Source organism: Saccoglossus kowalevskii, chromosome 2 (genome assembly GCF_978046115.1).
Source record: "Saccoglossus kowalevskii chromosome 2, keSacKowa6.1, whole genome shotgun sequence".
NCBI classification, from domain to species: Eukaryota; Metazoa; Hemichordata; class Enteropneusta; family Harrimaniidae; genus Saccoglossus; species Saccoglossus kowalevskii.
Window position 1 is genome coordinate 24,191,782 of NC_140642.1, and position 23,598 is coordinate 24,215,379.

Sequence of the window (23,598 nt, forward strand, 5' to 3'; positions counted from 1 at the left end):
CTAAAGATGAGGTGGCGTTAGCTAAATATAGTGACCCCTTAGATTGCTCAAAAATTTACGTTACAATTGCATTTGCAATTAATTTCTCCTGTATGAAAGATATAATTATTTAATAAACTGTTTCGGTTGATAAAACAGAATATTTCTTTCGTTTGAATGAATTTGATGTGCTTAATTATGGAATATACACATGTGCTTAAACGAGGAATATTTCTGTAAGATAAGTGGTCAACAGAAACTGTAACGAGAAGATAAATAACGAACAGACAAATGCGGTTTTGAAGTTGGTGTCAGATATATTATCATGTAATTCATAGATTCTTACTGTCTTATTGCTGTTAAAATTATACATTCACATTGTCATCGTAAATCCGATGTTGATCGCGGGCTTTGGTCGGTGTTTTTATGTGTATGTTCAGTAAACCGATCGCCTCTACTTAATAATTTTGTTCCTCGTAACTTTATCCTTTTTTTTTTGAAACCGCAATTATAGTCTGAATCCGAATTCGAATTTAACGACAACGCTGTAAACAGAAAAACGTGTGTTATAAAAATGTGAAGAGGATTTGTTTGGGGCAGAACGGTTACTTAACAGTGGTGGCAGTTGCCGTTAATTTAATCTGATGTCTGACGTTGTCGAATCCGATGTAAGTTTAAATATCAAGCGCGTGAGAAAATACTGATGTTCATAACGTTTTTGCTGGAAAAGTTGATATTTATTTATTAACACACAACATCCCCCCGGAGGAAAAGGGTTACAAATCAGATATTAGTAAAAGAAAAATAACTACATAAAAAGTAAAGAAACAAAAAGCATAAAGAAAAAAAAGGATAAAAATGTGTATACATGTACAAGGAATGTGGCTTAGTTTTATCTTTATGTAGGTGCTGCTGTCTTGTATTAAAACAGTTTTTTTAAATATTGTGCTAAAGGAATTGATATTTTCTCGTCACTTAGTAATGATATGAATTTATTTTCATTACTAAATTTGTCATAAATTTGTAATTTGATAAATTGAATATAGCTGCTACACTAGGCTCAGACTGAGGACTCTGGGGCAAGAAAAATACTTCCATCATACTAGTATTGGATTTTGCAAAGAATTTTGGGTTGAAAATTGATCTTTGGTGGGAGAATCTCGTATCTTTTCCAGTGCTACAGGGTTCTTGCCAAGTTTTGTTGATAGAATAGAGTAGAATTATGAATATTTATTGCTATTGTACCCAATATTTGATCTTTTGATGAAAAAGTACAATAACACCAGAGGTACATTACTTGGGGTTTGCAACTACTGTGACATGATACCAAGATCCTGTTTCAATCTCGCTCTCGCATAAGCGTTCCAATTCAGAAAAATGCGAATGGGCATGCCCGAGGTAACTAGGATACTGGGATGTCCAGGTGGATCAAAATAGCTGCTCACGATATGACAGATTACGATAACTATATTTTCTGTACATTTTTGATGTATTATATACATTTTTTCATTATGAATGTGGTAATACATGTCATGTCAGAAGGTCGTAGCATCAGTCTCGCTAACTACAAAATGAGCCTTGAATGGGATCTTGGCATGATGTCACCATACAGTACTATGCGCATTGCAAGTAATGTACCTCTGCTAACACTAAAAAAACAAAAAAAATCATAAGACGCTCAAATAGATAGAGTTAATTGGAATATAATTTCCGTACTAATTTGCACAAGTTATGGTTAAGCAAATTTATAGTAACATTTCTAATTATTTAGACTTTTCCCAGAATTTGTCGAACTGTTTCTATAAAGGTCAAATAGCGGTGTTTGCATTGACAGTGTTCCGTTGTGGGGACACTTCATAGTTTTTGTGGACAATGCGTTTGAAAACTTGATTTGCTCTCGCAGCTAAGCGATTGATGTCATTTAATATTCAGCAGGAACCGAAGCTCTATTTTTGTTTTTTGTATAATTACAGAAACAAGGAGAATAAACATAGAAATAACTTTCATATGTTTTGTCGCATTTGTGGAGAGCATTTAACCAAAACAGAAAATGAACTACAACCCAACTAATACTACTCCCTGTGTACATCTCGCACTATCTTACATTATTTGATGAAATAATATAGGACATTGCGTTATTAAGTTATAGGCTCATTAGTTCGGTCGATTGTTTATTGGATTAAAATGTTAAGCCCCAAAACAAATGTGGCACACATCTAACCAAAGAAGAAGCAGCATTACTTGTCTGTTCTATAGTAGTTTGAGGTAAATAAAATGTTACAAGGGCTACAATAACATGTATAGATTTGACACTTTTATCAACACTATTTTTTTTTTTAACTTTTTTAATTCTACTAAATTCTCAAAATGGTTACATCATCACCGTACTAGTTTATACAGATTACAATGAAACACACCATAGTATGACAGTAGTTTAAATTGTGAAACAAATTTTAACTGAACTAAAAAAAAATTAAGTTGTACTCATTATTAATATGTAAAATATAAAGTTCTACTCTGAAATCATTCCTAAATCTTTAATGTGTCTTACTGTGGATATGTAAAATATTAATAGTATAAATATGAGGTTATTGTGACAATGGCGCAAAGTACATGTATGTTTAGTGGGACTATAGAATGATGCTTGTACTGTCTATCATACATATCGAGTTATTTATAGGTCAAAAATTTGACCATTCTCACGTCTTTCTCACGTACGTGAGTTGGGCTGGAAATTAGCCATTGTAACGTAATTACTTTTTCGTGCGGGAGTTTGACAGTTTCCGGTCAGTTCTCACGTGCGTGAGAATGGCTATTTTTTAGTGTGTTCTCACGTGAAAAAGAAACATTGCGTACCAATCTCACGTGCGTGAGAATGATTGTTTTTTAGTGCGTTCTCACGTGAAAAAGAAAAATGCGTGAGATCCCTTATGGGGTTTTGTGTCCCATTCTCACGTGCGTGAGAATGGCTGTTTTTTAGTGCGTTCTCACGTGAAAAGAAACATTGCGTTTTGAGTCCGATCTCACGTCCGGGAGAATGATTTTTTTTAGTGCGTTCTCATGTGAAAAAGAAAAATGCGTTAGATCCCTTATAGGGTTTTGCGTCCCAATCCCACGTACGTGAGAATGATTGTTTTTTATTGCGTTCTCACGTGAAAAAGAAAAATGCGTGAGATCCCTTATGGGGTTTTGCGTCCCAAACTCACGTGCGTGAGAATGATTGTTTTTAAGTGCGTTCTCACGTGAAAATCGAGAATGCGTTAGATCCCGATCTCACGTGCGTGAGAATGATTGTTTTTTAGTGCGTTCTCATGTGGAAAGGGTTCTCATGCATTTTTCTTTCCACGTGAGAACGCACTAAAAAACAATCAATCTCACGCACGTGAGATTGGGACGCAAAACCCTATAAGGGTTCTCGCGCATTTTTCTTTCCACGTGAGAACGCACAAAAAACAATCAATCTCACGCCAAAAACAACCCAGACATGTTGAAATTATTTTTGTTGTATCCACATTGGGATTTTTATTACTGATAATGTTACAAATAAATAAAAAAGTTCCAAGTTGTGATTGGTTCTTTTTAATCATCATTTGAATTCGATAAAACAAATTAAACAATTTTTAATGGCCAGCTGCACACATCACTAGCACTGACAGACACTGATATTCAATCAGTATGCAAGAACCATCACACTAGTAAAACCATCTTCAATAGATCAAGCAGTACAACAGGTTGTCATTCATGCGTTTTTCTGTTCATTTCAGAGTGTTGATGGACTTGATCCTGGCCAAAGTCACTGTGATTCAGACTCTGATGATGTTGCTAGTGTAATATCCATCAGTGACGCAAGTGTAGCGTCTGATTGGGAACTAAGATGTGAGTAGTTTTCTGAATATTAAAGTCAAGAACAATTGTTTTCACTAGAAATTTAAACCATTGTGCCAGTACAAATTTACATGCTAGTTTGCATAGTATTTGCTGATTATTCCAAGCCAAATACTTATATTGTATAACAAATTTGCGTAACATTTACATATTATTATTATTTGCATATAATGTTTGTCATATATATAAATTAAAAACATGTGATTGTTGAAAGGGCAGTTGTTGTGATCCATGTGCATTTAAATGCATTTTTTCTCAAGTGTCCATTTTGCTTTGCTCTTTTAAGTGCTGATGAAATGCTTGCTATTTTTTTGTTCAAAATTATTATGGTTTATGTGTTTCAGGACAAAATTAATATTTGTAATTAAAAAGAATGGTTTTAAAGTCTGCGACAATGACCATTTTATTGTACCTCAAAACTGGGCTCATCGATAGTCCTCATTAGCTTCTCATTTGCATACAAAAATACTCCTAGTGTTATCACTGGGGGAAGTCGTTGATCAGTGCCCATAGCCACTAGTGCAGAAAGGGTGGATTCTTATTCAATTTTCTTGTTGTTTAACTAAATTGACTTACATGTACTTATTTATTGAGGGAAGATTGTACCATAATGAACACAGATTATCAAGACTGTCGGTATAGTGTTGAGTCAGATGTGACATCTGTCAATTGTAGAGTAGCTGGGCACTAAGATCAACAGCCTTATGGAAAAGATATGCTGACCCCATCTACTTATTTAAGTATTTCAAAATAAAATGCTTTAATATTATAAGCATTGAATTATAATGATCAGTGATATGGAAAAATAATAAATGACCTAATATACTGTATCCGTAGTTTATGAATCACAGCTACTAAAACTAACTACATCAAGTTGAAATGGTCAGTCACAGTGAGGACAAGTGCGCAGATGACGGCATTTGATTTATTAAAAATGAGAACGACATACATTGTATAACAAACTTCATATTTCTATTTTACCAATGTTCTAAAGCACCAGTATGATTCATGTAATACGATTGTCATAGCTACGACATTACATTAAAATTACTTGGTCGAAAAACATTTAGTCACTTCAGTTGTTTAGAGTCTGGATTCTCAGTCTACGAATTATTACGCACACAGAACAAGTCAAAACGAGGTTTGTTTGATCGCAAAGGTATCAAGTCATCATTCAAAACCCATTATCAAACAATTCAGAAATTTATAAACAGTGAAAATAAAAACAGTTGGCGAATGGAAGTGCTGTGTGATTTCCTGTTTGACCAATACTCAGGTGATCACCTGATTTTGATGAAGTATCTCTCTTTTCTGAAACCCATCGCAGCGATATGCTGGTCCGGAGTCTGGTTCTTTAAAATGTTTTGGTACTGAGCTTACAGAACTTATCTTGTAACCCAGAAACCCTAACCCTTTGCTAATGAAGACAGTCGTGCGGCAAAAGGATTTGCAGTATAATTTGCACTGTATATGTCACTGTAAGAAGAGCCCCATTCCATGTAACCATTGTAAATATATTTGTTGTGAAAACAACTTTTTCTAAAACCCTTTGAAAAAAAAAAACGAATATAAATTATATATTATTAAAAAGTACCGATATGTTTTTTTTCCTATATTTTGGCATTTGGGGGGGGGGTCGTAAAACTGGAAACAGTCAACAGCGTCATGATAGGGCGCATGGCTTCAACACAAAAAACATCTCAAATTTACTCGAATATGATTTATTATTTTTAAAAACAATATTAATAAATGTATATTTCAGAAAGACACAGATCGTAAATTTGGGCATTTCATCGGCAACTATTACTGTATTGGTTGTTTGCTGCAAAAAATATCTTGAGATGTAACTATTTTGTTGGTACCATTTTTCTAGCTTCCAAGAAACCTTGGGTTCCGTTGAACAACCGAGTTGCCACTTCGGCTCCTTTGCTGTACTTATTGAGAGAATGTCTGCTGAACCATCGCTGGCGAGAAGCAAATCAAGTAATTGAGTCGTTATGCCTGGAGCCGCAAGAGATGGAGGAAGTAATATGGAAGGTGAGTTACGTTATTGCTTCTATTCTACTTTGTTTACAAAATGTTGGTATAGCGAATGTGGAGTCAACAATGGTCTTCATTCACAATATTATCACATTTATTGCAACTTACAGTATGTACAATATTATTTCTGACAATAGATGTCGTTATTCCTGTCATCATATCTCCAACATTCCATTCTTCACACATAATGTGTACAGGGGATCTCCAGTATAGCCTTCACAATAGCAACAATATCTGAGCTACATGTATGAGGTTAAAATGACACAATGTATGTTTCTGTCAATTCAATAAGTTGAATATAAATTTCTACAAGTCAACTAAATGCAAGACTGAAGATGAATGACATGCTATGAAGTAAAGACATTTTCTTTGTATTTTCTCTCACAGTGTGGTGCAGAAATTATATACAACCATGCTAAGGCATCTCCTGGAATAGTTGATTTGTTCTTTGGGTAGGTAGAAAATACAGCGCCCTCACTTGGTGCAACTGACCTGCATACATTCAGTATGTCACAAGTACAAATGTGGTTTGGTGGCTATAATTTTCATTATGAAGCAAAATAAAATAAATAAAATTTTACTTTCCAACAACTTGTCAACAGGACCTACATTGTGACGACCCTCACTATTTTCATAATGAATTTAAGTCAAGTTTGCGAAGCATAGGTTTAGTTAAGGGGGAAGGTATGGTTCAATTTATATTAATATAATTGTACCTTACCTTCCCCCCTTTACTAAACCTAAGCTTCTGAAACTTTTAATTTAGCTTTGTTTCTTTCTTTCTCACTTTATTCTTTTTTTATCCTTGGAATTTGGAAAAACATACTTGCTTGGCATAGATTTTTGAAATTGGCCTATTTTTTTATCGGAGCTGGAAGAATTCTGTTTATCGTCTTATACCGAAACTACATTCAAGTGGAATTGTATCTTTTGAATTATATGGGACATAATCAAAAAAATGTTTCTCACAGCAATGTTGCAGAGTCATCTGTTGTACATGTTTGTAATAGTGTAGAACCAGACATTTTAATGGTGTTTATATATTTAAAATTTCCGATGTCATTTGTGCACATTTGGGCGAGTTATCCAAATAAAGTGACCTGATACTGTCATAGCTGTCTTTGAATTTCATTCATGTGTATTTTTTCATTGACCCGTATATTTTTACACGTCATAACATTTTGTTAACGAATTGACTCCTAGCCAATTGATCCTCACCTATTTGCACAGGGCTCTGCTGATATCAGTAATGTGGAATAATATTAAAAGTATATTAATTAAAAAGTGGATTACAAATATGCAGAATGTACCCTTTTAAGGTAGAGATGCAGGTTTGTGGGCACTTGGGAGTAACATTTTTTTTTTGGCTTTTTATTATCCAAACAGTCTTGGCTATAGACTGTTAAAATTTTGTAGAATTGTGAATAGTGGAACATACTCAAAAAATGATTTTAAAATATAGATAACAGGTGCGAACATTCTCTCTTTTGAATGCTAAGCAAGATTTAGCAAGGCTGTACATAAATAATAAAAAAAGAAACATGGTAAAAAAAAAAATGACGGAATCTCCATATTATGCACTATATTTAACTTTTAACAAAACGATAATACATTTAAATTTTTATTACGAGCATTAGCAAACTTCTTACTGAGTGAATTGTTATGCAAATTAGCAATTATCTCAGCTTCATTTTGGTGCACATCCCAGAACTTTAAAAAAAAATAGCTTCTAGACGCTTTGACCTTTTGTTTTGAAATTTTTACAAATGATTGACAATGTGTTTATCTATAAAACGCCGTCAGGTATTGTTTTTGGTTGAACGGTGTTACAACAATCGTACAGACAACTAGCCTGGGTGTTAATTTATGCATAAACTTGAAGTAGTGAAATTTGGGCTGCTGCCCTGCAAAATTGACAACTGGTAGACAGTTTTCAAGACGACGCTTTCTTCATAGTAAACAGATGTACCCATAAACCAATTTTGACAGGAAGAAGAAGCATGGTTTAGGAGCTAATTTTGTTTAAATCACTTTTGACCAAAAAAGCACATTTTTGTGTATATTTCAAACTACAGTGTCCATGAAAAAAAATACTAACACAAATTTAAAATTCATACAATAAGCTTTCCGAAAATATATAGTTTTGTGGACAAGGGAGGTCATCTTGGTTTCCTAATTAACTAATTAAAATACCTGTCAGGTAAACTGCATCTCCACCTTAAGTAAAATTAAATCTACACTTCATTGACAAAAAATATTAAAATTGGACCTGTTTTGTGTGCTATTCAAGTCAAATAGAGCATAACTCGATTTATTTCTTGATGCCCAACTCAGAAAGATGGAGACTGTTACTAGTCATCATAGAGCTCAAAAATCCTTGGAGAAGGCATTTTATTTTCTAAGTAAAGGTGATATAGAAGAAGCTTACAGAGCGATCAAACTCAAGAGGTATACAAAAAGTTTTGTCAGTGATGAAGAAGGCGTGGCCCAAGATGAATGGGTGTATATAACTAAACTTTACTGTGGTATGATAGAGTATGTCTTGTGGGCCGAAGATAAAGATGAGATGATGGATGTGGAGAAAGAAATCGGTAAGATAACTTTGACATTTACAGCAATTCCAGGCAATGATTTGACGCTGAAGTAGTGCTAGATGTTGATAACTTACTACAATAGGTTACACACTTTGTTTTCACATTTACATAAGTTGTTACAAATAATGCAGGAGGAAAAAAAGAAATATGATTTATTTCTGGTCAGTTTCTTTGCATCAGTTCAAAAGTGGCTGCTAACACAATTTTACAAAATGGTTTCTGACAGAATATTTTGAAGAAAATTTGTGTTATTCATGTTAAATTTGTGCATTTCATTTCATTCTCACAATGGTACCAATGATATGATATAAAAGGTTTTTCATTTTAAATATGTCCGTTCAATCCAGTTCTGGAGCTCATGAAATCCCATGATTATTTAAATCAGCAATATTATTTGTGTACAGATGCAGCCAGTGACTCCGGTACAGAGGAGACTCTTCCGAGTACGCATGCCAGAACTGCCGTGTCATACTTGGATGATATCACTGATAAACCAGGAATATGGGATATATTCGTCACAAAGCATGTTGAAGTAAGTATACTCGTTAAGCTAAATAATGTAGATGCATTCATTGTTTACTGCATCAACCAATGACCCAGAGGCGAACAATCTTTCACTGATGGCATATTCATTTGCTGTGACGTTATAAGTATACCGTCAGATCTGGTGTAAAATAAAACACAATCTCGGTATCGATGTTAAGTTACAGAAATTACGGCTGAATTACAACAATTCTATTGCACATTAGATTGGTAGTAGTAAATGCATTAATACTGGATATGGTCAGCTGAATAATTTGATCTCGGTAATGACTAAAATACACAACTCAAATAATTCACGAACTGATTAGCGCCACAATGTAAATAAAGAGTGATGCAATATACAAGTGGCATGAGGCTAACACCTACAAATGTCAGTAGTAAACACTCAAAATGCCTTACATAGAACTCAAAGGTAATCTGAATAATCTTTGCATTATTACATACTATATAGCACAAAATATCATACCTCGTGGGCCTATTAGTTGACACGCTAAGCAAAATATACTCCGTACACTTCAGAAACGTTGCGTTGATTAAGATGGTTGGTAAAAATGGCTGTACCAGTTAACGAGTATTACAGTTATGGAAATACTCATTTTTTTTTTTTTGTAAAACAAATTCAATTGATTTAAATGATATACAAATGCAGTATTGAAAATATAACAATGTGCCTTAATTAACTATCAGCACGAACTATGTTTGTTACGCCCAGTAACGCGATTCAGGTTATGAGGCAGCATTTCCATAACAACTCTGCAGTGTCGCATTGTGGCAAAATCATACACTGGCGGTAACAACACCGGTAACACTCCACTCTACATCCACAAACATGCAAATATAATTCACAATACAACTAGAACGCCAAACATGAGCGGTGTAGATAATCAAGCAAATGTCTATGTAGAGTGCGTTATCAACAAAACTGCCTGTACGCGAAATAACTGCACTAAATCTGTTACACTGGGTTTTAATTTCACAAATTGCGCTGCTGAAAAGCATAATCCACTATTAAAATTAAATCCATGTGAACTTGTTTATCATATGATATGATCAAGTCCTTCAGTAAATAGAAAACCTTGTCTCTGTTCAAGTGTTTCTCAGTGGTTCAAAATGCCTATCCTTTTATGGGTCTTGTTAGCAGTGTTTTTTTGATAAAAATGTTGTTATTAATTACTTTGTCACAAACAACTTTTCATTCAGATTTTGGAGTATTATGGGAGAACAGCTGATGCAAAACACATCTTGGAAAAGTATGCTGAAACCAATGCGGAAAACCCAAATGCTCACAAGTACTTGTATCAATTCTTAAAAAGAAATAACCCTGAACCATCCAAGCTTATATCAATATTAAAGGTATTTATTTTGTTTATTATGACAGTGGATTAGGATTTTTGTGATTTACATTTTTTAGGCTGTCGTAATTTTTATCAAAAGTAAATTTACATCTTTTAGTGATGCTGCAGTGGGACTGATGTGTATGCAATTTGCAAGGGCTGGTTGCTAAGCACTGCTTACTTATGTTGGTCACAGTTAAAAAAATCCATTTTAATACTACCGGTAATATTATTCATCTACTTCCAACCACCTAATATTTTGTTTTTGATATATTTCATCAATTTGTCTGCTCTGAGATCAATATTATTAAAAAGTTCATATCAATGATTAAATTCATGTGCAGTACTAAAAACATATAAATCATTGTAACATATGTAATGGTGTAGTATACTCTGATACAATTTTTATTGTAGAAATCACACAAGATGTAATAATTACTAAATAAACATGAATAAACATAACTTATAATAACAAATAAAATTTTATAATAGACTAAATCAAATTCAGATAAGCATAATTTCAAATTTTGTTTAAATAACAACTTATCAATATATATCCCTGGTAATTGCTCAATGTATGACAATAATGTTATAGTTTAACACAAATAAGGAAAAATTTTAACATTCAAATGACAAACTGATTGATCTATTTATTTTGAAAAAAACTTTTCTTTTCAATTTTTGACAGGATATATTATCGTTAATTCCCTCTGATGAGTTAGCAATTGATCTGTGTACAATAGTGCACACCTGTGGTACGTATGTAATTCTTTATATAATTGATTTCATATAAGTGATAATCTATTCCAGAGAGATACCTATGTAGCTCATTATATACCAGTATATATATATTAAAATCAGGACAGTTTGTTAAAATGAGTTATTATATAAACCTCACAAGTGTTTCTGGTGTATTTATCTTATGTAAATTCAGCTCTAGTTTACAATTCCAATACAATATGTTTATGCGATAACTGAATATGGTATATGAATGTAAAAACTATTTTCTTTGTTTAGGTGCAAGTGAAACATTAACACTTCCTTACTTGTTTGATATGCTGGACTATGCATGCTGGCAGACTGCGGTAAAGCCATGGCAGCTATTAGCTGATGTAATAGTTAATATATATAGGAAGTAAGTACAGACAATTAAACTCAGATTACAGCAAGTCTCAGAAATATTGGGGCAGCAAATTTGCAAACGTGCTAGCGAACTGGCTAACTGCTTTGGTTTTGACTAAACGGTTGGCTTTCGAATCTCGCTGGCGCCGTCTTGTGGACACGCCTACTTTGGGTGAATCTATATAACAGTAGGAACCCTGGCAGGGACGGTCGTCATACTTTAGAAGCTTGTCAGCGACGGCCTTACAGTTGGATGGCGATTTTGCTTTCAAATATACCAGGGAAAGTGTTCTGTGTTCTTCATGTAATGAAGTGATGTCGAATTTTATTAGCGGTTGGCTTAATGTTACCACAACGAATCGTTTGGATGTGAAAGTTTGTTTTCTCCCTGATTTGTAGGAATCTGTTTCTCAACTTGTCTCTTTATTTAGTTTCAATCAGTGTTCAAGATGGCTACCCCCATATATATAGTAAATATCGGTGAATTAATCGCTCGGACTATTCTCAGACTTACCAGGAAAACTACTTATACATTATTACGCCTCGCAAAGCAAATCATTCAGGGGAATCCAAACATGTACCTGGCTACGTACGTAAAAGCATTCTGAGTCCCCTAATGCAATATAGGCTCACCCAGAGTGGACGCGACCACGAGTCGGCGCAAGCGAGATTCCAAAGCCAACCATTCAGTCAAAACCCGAGCAGTTAGCCAATTCGCTAGCGAGTTTGCAAATTGGCTGCCCCAATACATCTGAGACTTGCTGTGACAACACAGACTTGTACAGATACTGTACTTGCAATACAGAAATCTTGCCAAATCCTTTGATCTTTTCATTTTTTATTCCTAGTGCAGCTACAAATGAAGTGACAGCATTAGGAGACTGTTGGCGTATTAGAAACAATTGGTGGCCACAGTATCATTTCAGGGTAGATCAAATAGATACATGTGACTGTAGTGATCTGCTGAAATCCAAGGCAGTTATAGCAGCTTTACTTATTGATATAGGTAATGTATTATTATAGTTACTGATATTATACAATCATTTTATATATGTGAGGTGATTTTGATCACACATTGTACAAAGGCTTGAATTCATAAACATACTTACATTTTATGTTCATTCCTTTTTATAATAAATATCTAAATATTAGTAATATCTTCAATTCTCTATTTTTGGCAAATATTTTTCTCATTTTTGGTAAAACAAATACTATTTTCGTGATATGTCATCAAATTGAATTGGTGGACATGTCATCAAAATTGAATTGATGGACATGTCATCAAAATTGAATTGATGGACATGTCATCAAAATTGAATTGGTTGGTGATATGTCATCAAAATTGAATTGGTTGGTGGATATGTCATCAAAATTGAATTGGTTGGTGACATGTCATCAAAATTGAATTGGTTGGTGGATATGTCATCAAAATTGAATTGGTTGGTGGATATGTCATCAAAATTGAATTGGTTGGTGGATATGTCATCAAAATTGAATTGGTTGGTGGATATGTCATCAAAATTGAATTGGTTGGTGGATATGTCATCAAAATTGAATTGGTTGGTGGATATGTCATCAAAATTGAATTGGTTGGTGGATATGTCATCAAAATTGAATTGGTTGGTGGATATGTCATCAAAATTGAATTGGTTGGTGGATATGTCATCAAAATTGAATTGGTTGGTGATATGTCAGCAAAATTTAATGTTGGTGGCTGTTACGTCAACAATGCTATTCACATAAAGTCAATTTATGCATGCATTGATCTGAAATTCAGTTCTATTTCCTTTTTTGGCAGAGAATCCCTTTGTGATGAGTGTAAAAAACCATTTGCAGGATAAAGCATTTAACAAGATGTTGAAGAATGTCTGTAAACTCAAAAGAAACAACAGTTGTACAACAAGCCCAAGAAAAAAGAAACGGACATAGTAACAGTTCTTTATTAACAATAACAATTTTGTACATTCGTTTTATTGAAAGTTAGAAAGTTTTTGGTATTTTTTGGGATGAAATACTAGTATGAAAGGTCTAGTAATATTTCATACCTTTATAAAAATAGTTTACAATATTCTAGTGTTTATGAGAACATTTGTCCAGAAGTGTGTACTAACTTAATCACCCATATGAATAGCGTACATACACTTGTGTAAACATTCTTTATAATACTGCTATAACTAAATAACACAATATATCAAGGGTATATAAGACAAGGGTTTACAACTTTGATATCCATGTCGTGATATGAGATGAAGATCCTATTTTATGTAGATAGATAACTGTACTTTGGAATAGTTGTTGAGATTCTCTTGAACAGTGTAACAAGATTACTCCTCATGTACAACATATATAAATTTGGTTGTTTAGAATTACTTTAAAGTTGAGTTGAGCACTTTGCACGGACTCTATATGTACACTTTACAGCGATGTGCGTCTTAGCAACATAGAATGTGACGTAGCTAAACCACCGAGAATTCAGAAACACCAACAAACAAGTAATATATAACTAATATTTCTGTAAATACCCAGGCGATTTTGTGATAATTTGCAAATCGTTTGACTTGAAATTGGGATCTTCATTGTATATCACATCAGTTGTATACTGCTACAAATCCAGGATTATATCCTTAAAATAATTATAATCTCTTCCTGAACTGATCTGCATAATGATCCTCTTAAATCCCCTTCTCTTGATTCAATAATATTGACAAAATATATCCAATTTCTTAAAGTGGTCACTAGAGGGCACCATTATAAATGATTGAGGTACTTAATTTCTTGGCTGATGTACTGGTGGTGTGGAAGAATGGGATAAGCCAGGATTAAAAAAGATCCATGCTTTGAAGTGCTTTCACAGCAACCACACCTCCAGCAATAGTTGTAGCAGTTACTGACAGTGATTGGAGAGACAGTAAGCTGACGCCAGTAACACCATGGCCACTGAAAGAAATACAAAATGGTGGTCAAATATTACCCAGAATTCAATCCACTTAATGTTTGCTGTTCCATCTAGTTTTGTGTTTTCTGGCTGCTACAGTAATGCACTTGTGTTCATTATGTGGAGGGGGGACCACCTGTTTGGAATATAGCTTGTTAGATTTCAAGTTATGAGTGTCTGAATGTATGTGTTGGGTTAATTATGTTACATTGCATGTACTATAGTATGTGTTGTAGTGTAGACACATCCACTAGCCAGTCTTGTACCAAATATCATTGTCATGGCACCAATGAATGCAGCTTGTTTTGACTTACCAGACACAACCACTAGCCAGTCTTGCACCAAATATCATTGTCATGGCACCAATGAATGCAGCTTGTTTTGACTTACCAGACACATCCACTAGCCAGTCTTGCACCAAATATCATTGTCATGGCACCAATGAATGCAGCTTGTTTTGACTTACCAGACACATCCACTAGCCAGTCTTGCACCACATATCATTGTCATGGCACCAATGAATGCAGCTTGTTTTGACTTACCAGACACATCCACTAGCCAGTCTTGCACCAAATATCATTGTCATGGCACCAAAGAATGCAGCTTGCTTTGACTTACCAGACACAACCACTAGCCAGTCTTGCACCACATATCATTGTCATGGCACCAATGAATGCAGCTTGTTTTGACTTACCAGACACAACCACTAGCCAGTCTTGCACCAAATATCATTGTCATGGCACCAAAGAATGCAGCTTGTTTTGACTTACCAGACACAACCACTAGCCAGTCTTGCACCAAATATCATTGTCATGGCACCAATGAATGCAGCTTGTTTTGACTTACCAGACACAACCACTAGCCAGTCTTGCACCAAATATCATTGTCATGGCACCAATGAATGCAGCTTGTTTTGACTTACCAGACACAACCACTAGCCAGTCTTGCACCAAATATCATTGTCATGGCACCAAAGAATGCAGCTTGCTTTGACTTACCAGACACAACCACTAGCCAGTCTTGCACCAAATATCATTGTCATGGCACCAATGAATGCAGCTTGTTTTGACTTACCAGACACAACCACTAGCCAGTCTTGCACCAAATATCATTGTCATGGCACCAATGAATACAGCTTGTTTTGACTTACCAGACACAACCACTAGCCAGTCTTGCACCAAATATCATTGTCATGGCACCAATGAATGCAGCTTGTTTTGACTTACCAGACACATCCACTAGCCAGTCTTGCACCAAATATCATTGTCATGGCACCAATGAATGCAGTTTGTTTTGACTTACCAGACACATCCACTAGCCAGTCTTGCACCAAATATCATTGTCATGGCACCAATGAATGCAGCTTGCTTTGACTTACCAGACACAACCACTAGCCAGTCTTGCACCAAATATCATTGTCATGGCACCAATGAATGCAGCTTGTTTTGACTTACCAGACACATCCACTAGCCAGTCTTGCACCAAATATCATTGTCATGGCACCAATGAATGCAGCTTGCTTTGACTTACCAGACACATCCACTAGCCAGTCTTGCACCAAATATCATTGTCATGGCACCAATGAATGCAGCTTGTTTTGACTTACCAGACACATCCACTAGCCAGTCTTGCACCAAATATCATTGTCATGGCACCAATGAATGCAGCTTGCTTTGACTTACCAGACACATCCACTAGCCAGTCTTGCACCAAATATCATTGTCATGGCACCAATGAATGCAGCTTGTTTTGACTTACCAGACACAACCACTAGCCAGTCTTGCACCAAATATCATTGTCATGGCACCAAAGAATGCAGCTTGCTTTGACTTACCAGACACATTCACTAGCCAGTCTTGCACCAAATATCATTGTCATGGCACCAATGAATGCAGCTTGTTTTGACTTACCAGACACAACCACTAGCCAGTCTTGCACCAAATATCATTGTCATGGCACCAATGAATGCAGCTTGTTTTGACTTACCAGACACAACCACTAGCCAGTCTTGCACCAAATATCATTGTCATGGCACCAAAGAATGCAGCTGGCTTGGAAACTCCAGTCACTGTGTTTAAAGAGTCTGATCCTCTTGCTGCAATGTAAGCACCACCTACAGCCCCTGCTGTGAACAGAACCTGTTGAAATAAACATGAAATTCATAAAAGTGCTATAACTGCCAGATGTAAATGTCACATTTATGAATTTAGCAAGCATCTACTATCATGAAAAACAAATTCAAAATATTGTCTCACTTAAATACCACAAATTAAATAACAATGTTTTGGAAAATTCAATAACAATATGAATTCTGGACAACAGGCTGTACCTGTGTGGGGTTTGCCACCATTACATAATCTTACTGAAGGAGAACCATAGGACATGGTCGCTGTAAAAAATGTGTTAATTGCTAAAATTTACAATTACAACATTAACCATCAATCTCAAAGACATTTACTGCCTAAACAAATTATCTGGAAACTTATTTCAATACCACAACAGTTAAAAATACACTGAAAATCCATAATCATCATGAATAATAATCATATTGCCAATGACACACTTTTACCAATGATATTTACAATTCTTTGCGGGTTCAAAGATACAAAGTTAACATACCTGCCACCATTTTTTGAAGCCCGACCTGTGTGCGTCAAGATACTTCGAAGATACTGACTTTGGAACGATCTGAGATGCCAGAGTGATGCAACTACTGCTGCAACCAATCATCTTTCTGACGGCCAGCAATATCGGGATATTGACAAAACCCAGGACTAAACCTATGGTAATAAGAGTAAACAATGAATAGGTGTCACAATCGGCATGACGTAGTGTGGACTGGCTCAGTCGGCATGACGTAGTGCGGACTGGCTCAGTCGGCATGACGTAGTGTGGACTGGCTCAGTCGGCATGACATAGTGTGGACTGGCTCAGTCGGCATGACGTAGTGTGGACTGGTTCAGTCGGCATGACGTAGTGTGGACTGGCTCAGTCGGCATGACGTAGTGTGGACTGGCTCAGTCGGCATGACATAGTGTAGACTGGCTCAGTCGGCACAACATAGTGTAGACTGGCTCAGTCGGCACAACATAGTGTAGACTGGCTCAGTCGGCATGACGTAGTGTAGACTGGCTCAGTCGGCACAACATAGTGTAGACTGGCTCAGTCGGCACAACATAGTGTAGACTGGCTCAGTCGGCACAACATAGTGTAGACTGGCTCAGTCGGCACAACGTAGTGTAGAATGGCTCAGTTGGCACGACGTGCTGTGCGAATGGCTAGTTGCATGGTTTATACACAGTATTAGAAATTCAATATACCGTACTACTTTGAATACCTGGTTTTATGGATCCACAATTGCAGCTAGTTTTCAAGTCAGCTGGGAGATAGTCGGAGGAGTATTTCAAAAATGTCATGATACCTGCACATAATGGAATGGCCAGTAGTGCATAACTACATCCTACAAAGTCATCCAAACTGTAATTAAGGAATACATGTAAATACTATAAAATACTTTCTTTTAGCCTGAATTTATTTTTGCTGAAAAGACGTTTTTTCACTGAGTTGAAAGTAAAATATAGGAAAAAATATATTTCATATTCACTGAATCATCACTTCAGCGAAAATAAATTCTAAGTGGAAATAAAGTTTTTCACAGTATATTCCCAGTGAAAAAAGCACAAAATTCTTCATCATACACATGTCAATTACTTGCAAATGACCACAATAATCACTGACTTTTTTGTTTTTATAAACCTTTGCAGCTACTTTTATCAAAAACAACTGGACACGCCTAATATGTAGATTACTCATTTTGAAACACTTGCTATTACTGACTTACGTGCATTTTCGTTTGAGCATCTTGGTTTCACTCCTTATAGAAGCAATCTTTTCATCTAAGAAGCCATATAGGAGACCCCCTGCTAGATAGCCACCAAGCGTATAAAGAGAGTTTTCAGTACCGGTACCAAGTTGTACAAGGATGGTTGCAGGGCACTGGAAAATGTAATTTGATTTATTAATATATCTCTATTTTCTTTTGTTTCTGTCAATGGTTCAAAAAAGGAATTTTATAAGTCACTTAAACACTGGCTCAAATTTGGGATCCTATTTATAACTTTAGATTAGTGTATTTATGGTTTGCTTGAACATTGAAATATGATTTAGATTGGCATTAGATCATGGTAACTTTCATAGACACACACCTCTCTCATTTATGTATATGGTATTACATATTATTTTGTTGCAAAAATGAATTTCCAACAACATCTAAGATGAATTTAGCTCGATTCATGTCAGGGCCAGTGGTTTATGTTATCAAAAAAAATATAGTTTGATAGTGAATACTAACAGCCCCACATATAACTATGCCAGCACCATGAATGAATCCACCCACAACACTGCATGGTAGACTTTCTCCTTTAGCACAGTGATCTGCCTTGGCTTCTTTCACTATATTTGCCCCACCAACTGCAGGAAGTATCGCCAGGGCCGCCATGTCTGTAATATTAAATGTAAATCTAATAAATAATCTAAAATGAGAATAATATCATAATACAAGAGATGTTTCCAAGCCGCTCAAACTTGTGAACATCTACGATGAAAACAGAATAGCAAAGTAACTAAATAAATAAATCTATTTGAGATACCCCTGAGAGCAAGATAAACAATGCAAAATCCTGGTGTGGTTTTTACCAGTAGTTCATCTCAATGTTTAGTACAATTCACATGTAGATATAAGTGCATAAACTGACAAAATGTAATGATTACAGTAACACATAAGAAATGGTTGTCATAAAATTACATTCCCTGTGTGACAATTTTTAAATGCGCTAAATGTATCTTGGAATAAAAACTTTGGACATAACTCATTCTACTCAATTTGAGTGTGGGCACAAAGTTGCTGTTTTTTTGTTTTTTATATCTGTTTTCCTTCGCCAAGAAATTTGACCTCCAATTAAGGTAACTTTTTACCAAAAGCTGCCTTTTAACTTTTCTGTAATTTTATTGGGGGTGGGGTGGAGTTGGGTCAATATTGCACTCTAGAAAGGTGGATATATTTTTTTTAAAAAGTTCTGTTCTACTGTTTCCTTGACAGCGAGAGTGTCTAAAGTTACTACATGTATTTTGTTTCTGATTTGACACCAGTTCTTTTACTGGATTGACATGTGCAAGAGGCACATTCAGTGCTAGCCTAAATCATTATTCACACTGGTTAAAACAGCGGTGTTAATAAATCTTTATAGAAGTCTCTTGTCTTTATGCCTGTTCAAACAACTATCGTTTTTAATGTAAAAGTATATTTGAGTGTATGTGTAATTATACATGCATTGTACGTCTCCTGAAGATAAAATACAGTCTCTCAAAATGTGTTAAATTAACAGCTCAGGCATTTTTATTTTCATACAACAGATTTGAACTAAATCCATTTTAAAACAGATATGAAAATCATGACACAACTGCTGATGTATGTGCATAAAATTATGTCTGAACTTCGGTTCAGGCAAGTCAGAAATATGGATTGGGAACTGCATTCCAGTTGGTCATGGCACCAAAGAGACCTATCTTAAGAATAACACGACTTGCATCAAGGAACCATGGTGTACAGTGCATATACAAAGTTAAAACAAAATCTGAATTCTGGAATGGCAAAAAGGGATGTTATTGACGTATTTTTGGTATTAAATTAGCTGGTATTCAGCCACCATTAATGTGAACATTCAGTTTGATCGGTCCAAGCATGTGCCAGTTACAAGTGGATAAGAAAGCACAAAGGTTAAACCACAGTTTTTGTGTGGGCACTAATAACTGGTCACATGATCAAACGTGCAGAGCTTGACATAGGTCAGAATAGATCACTGTCATCATCTAGCAAAAAGAAATTTGTAGATCAGGGTTCAACATTAACTTATACTGAAATAAAAGAAACCAAGTTCAATTTTGCTTTAGTGATACACAAATAAGATGTTGACATTAATCATGATACCAAAGACACTTCAATTGTATAAATTATTTATTTGAATTGCACACATCGTTAATTACCATACCACTTAATTAAATGCACAGGAACAACTTTTGTAAATTAATAATTATTGATGAAAACCAATTTGATTAAAATCTGATGTTATGTATGGCGTGAATTTTATTTATTTTTATTTTACTATATATTTTTATTATTTTTATTATTACATTACCTTAACTATTGCCTTGTTGGGTTTTGCGATTATTAAAACTTATAAAAATTACATGTATAGCAAATAAATAATAAATTCCTATAAAGTAAAAGTGTATGATAAAAATAAATAATTAAAAACATGCAGAAAAAAATAAAGCCAAAACTAGGATCTTGTTTTAATCAGAATGGATGTAAATGTGAGAAATATGAATATAAATTCTGTGGCATGTCGAGATTTGTTAATCAGTAATGTATACAATACTGATACTGGAAGATTAGCGTGTTAGAGTTCAATCATTGTATTGTTAACACTATTGGCTTGTCAGGAATACACATATTTGAACACAGTCATTGTGAGTATATAGCAGGGCATTGTAACTGGGTACTGGATCTTATCTACATCACTTAGTATCAGTATGTGCTTAATTCCATCTAATTAACAATTAAAGAAAGCTTAGAAAGAACTCCTGTGTGCAGAAGGTATTTGAGGCATGACGTACAACTAAGGAATATAGTATTTACTATATTAGAAGCACAGCGTCATTTCACATGAAACGTATTGTATTTATTGCATGCAAAATCATTGAAATATGTCTTATTTTGACCATAGACCTGTCCTTGTCATTTATATTTACTGTAAGCACATGTGCTTATAATAGAGCAAATACAGTATTTAAAAATACAACTGCAAGCAATAATAAGGGTGGTTTTAAGTAGCTATGGTTTAACAATTATAAATATTTGATGAAACAAGCCATGCATGGCACAGTCCCGTTAGTTATTGAATATAAGATATATAGTTTCGTTTATAGTAATAAGCTGGAATATATAATGTCAGGAATATGATGATTGTTTAACATTAAAATGATCGGCATTTGTATCTGATCGTCAAATGAGTATTAAGAGATATTGCTCTGGAACAGCAATAATTAAAACAAAATCATCCATTTTGAATACATGTATAATGAATATATAAAATTTGAACATAATCAGTCACAGCAAGTCAGAGATATGGCACTAGAACCACATTCATTAAAACAAAATGGCCACCAGTCAGCCATTTTGAATCTTATCTGAAAAACAAAATGATGTGCATCAAGGTCCTATAATGTCCAACATATATACTAGTATACCAAGTTTGAACAAAATCCATCTGTGAACAGCCGAGAAATGCTTGATTTTGATGATTTTTTAGCACAAAAATGGCCACCATTCGGCCATTTTTAATAGGATTGTCAAACCAATATATCTGTATATCTATGACATGATGTATGATGAATATTTAAAATTTGAACATAATCAGTCACAGCAAGTCAGAGATATGGCACTAGAACCACATTCATTAAAACAAAATGGCCACCAATCGGCCATTTTGAATCTTATCTGAAAAACAAAATGATGTGCATCAAGGTCCTATAATGTCCAACATATATACCAAGTTTGAACAAAATCCATCTGTACACAACCGAGAAATGCTTGATTTTGATGATTTTTAGAACAAAAATGGCAGCCATTCGGCCATCTTGAATCAGATTGTGAAACAAATTGACGTGCATATGTATAATATCATGTATGATGTATGTGTGAAGTTTGTGATGTGTGATTGGTCCAGGCATTTCTAAGATACAGGCACGCATGCACGGACGGATGCACGAACACACGGACACACGGAGGTCAAAACATAAGTCCCCGTTTTTGGACTGCGTCCGAACGGGGACTAATAATGACCACAAATGATGACATAATAATTTGGTTATATATCTTGTCAGACCACAAAATTAAAGCACCAGTGTGGGGCAGCCGCATTTATATTCTTCCCAGGGAGTGGAGATGGCAAATAACCGAGGTAATATTGTGCAGCACCTGTGAGTAATATGTTGTTAAGGATTTAGATGCTACATTAATATATGCATTATTATTATTATTATGCACTTAATTATTAAACACACATAGTTATCAAAGTACAATACACTATAGACAGTGTATTATTATCAAGATTTTCAGTCGAGATAGTTATCCTTTATAAATAACAGCTGAGCTACCTTTATGTTGATCAAAAAATGAAAATTTATGTATATATAATATAATTTTGTTACAAATTCCATTTTGAGAAATTTCATAAAAAAATAGAGGAAAAAATATTACACGAGTACCTCAATCACATTTTTAGTTTTTAATACCTAATATAATCATTAATGGAAACTTGGAAAGTTAGAATCAAGGCAAATCAAATGAGAAACCCGAAGAATGAATATAGAGAGTTTTTACACCAGAATGTTGGAGACAATGTTTAGTTGATGTGGTTTCTAAACAAGCACTTACTTGCAGTACTAGCGGCTAGCCACATCTTCAGAGGCGTGCCGCTCTGCATCAACGCCGCATTTCTGATCACATCTGGGGTGTAAACTGAAAATATTGAACGAGAAAAAAATATTTTATAATTATTATATAGTTGGGCATAAACAAAATAAGCGTCGAACTTTTGTGAGTGTAAGGATATTATAAAGGAGAATCAAAGCAATGCTATATACATATGTTTGTTATCGTCGATAAAGGACAAAGTTACACATGGATTTGCGTGACCCACGATGACCAACGAGATGACCTATATTCAGTGCAAACGCAAGTTTTCGTGTTACAGAACAGCAATAATTCATACGATAATTTCAAAGAATGATTGCAAGTTTATAAGTTGTGCTTTTTTATCATCAATGGACCACTGATGAGAGAATATGTTATGACTTCAGATGAGGGACGTGCATTTCCTTGCGACCGCACGTAAATGTTGTTTGCGTGACCCTTGCGACGATCGCATGGTAACTTTAAAGCGGACATGACTTATTCTTACCAGAAGATTTCTGCAGCACGTATCCAAAGAAGGTACCACTGGCTAAGCACACGCCAGACTTCGTAACTGTTGGTAAGTCTATTGAACACATGTTATAATTGCTATTGCACAACAACTGAATGCCCTGCCGATAAATGACCAGT

General features: G+C 34.9%; 2 protein-coding genes across 2 annotated transcripts; one reads left to right on the forward strand and one right to left on the reverse strand.

Annotated features, from left to right (window-relative positions):
• The first annotated feature begins 523 nt into the window (after positions 1-523).
• Positions 524-13,565, forward strand: LOC102805495 (TATA box-binding protein-associated factor RNA polymerase I subunit A-like). The gene is made up of 11 exons (XM_006824788.3): positions 524-647; positions 3,744-3,855; positions 5,738-5,901; positions 6,292-6,356; positions 8,239-8,495; positions 8,903-9,030; positions 10,242-10,394; positions 11,064-11,130; positions 11,393-11,510; positions 12,346-12,503; positions 13,296-13,565. Exons 1-11 carry the CDS (start codon positions 624-626, stop codon positions 13,424-13,426), a joined length of 1,377 nt encoding a protein of 458 aa, XP_006824851.1. The 5' UTR covers positions 524-623; the 3' UTR covers positions 13,427-13,565.
• Positions 13,422-23,598, reverse strand: LOC100368544 (uncharacterized). The gene is made up of 8 exons (XM_085493382.1): positions 23,456-23,598; positions 22,930-23,013; positions 18,784-18,932; positions 18,274-18,428; positions 17,770-17,909; positions 17,052-17,212; positions 16,419-16,570; positions 13,422-14,434 (listed from the first exon to the last, which is right to left on the reverse strand). The coding sequence occupies exons 1-8, from the start codon at positions 23,544-23,546 to the stop codon at positions 14,317-14,319; spliced, it is 1,050 nt and encodes a 349-aa protein (XP_085349508.1). The 5' UTR covers positions 23,547-23,598; the 3' UTR covers positions 13,422-14,316.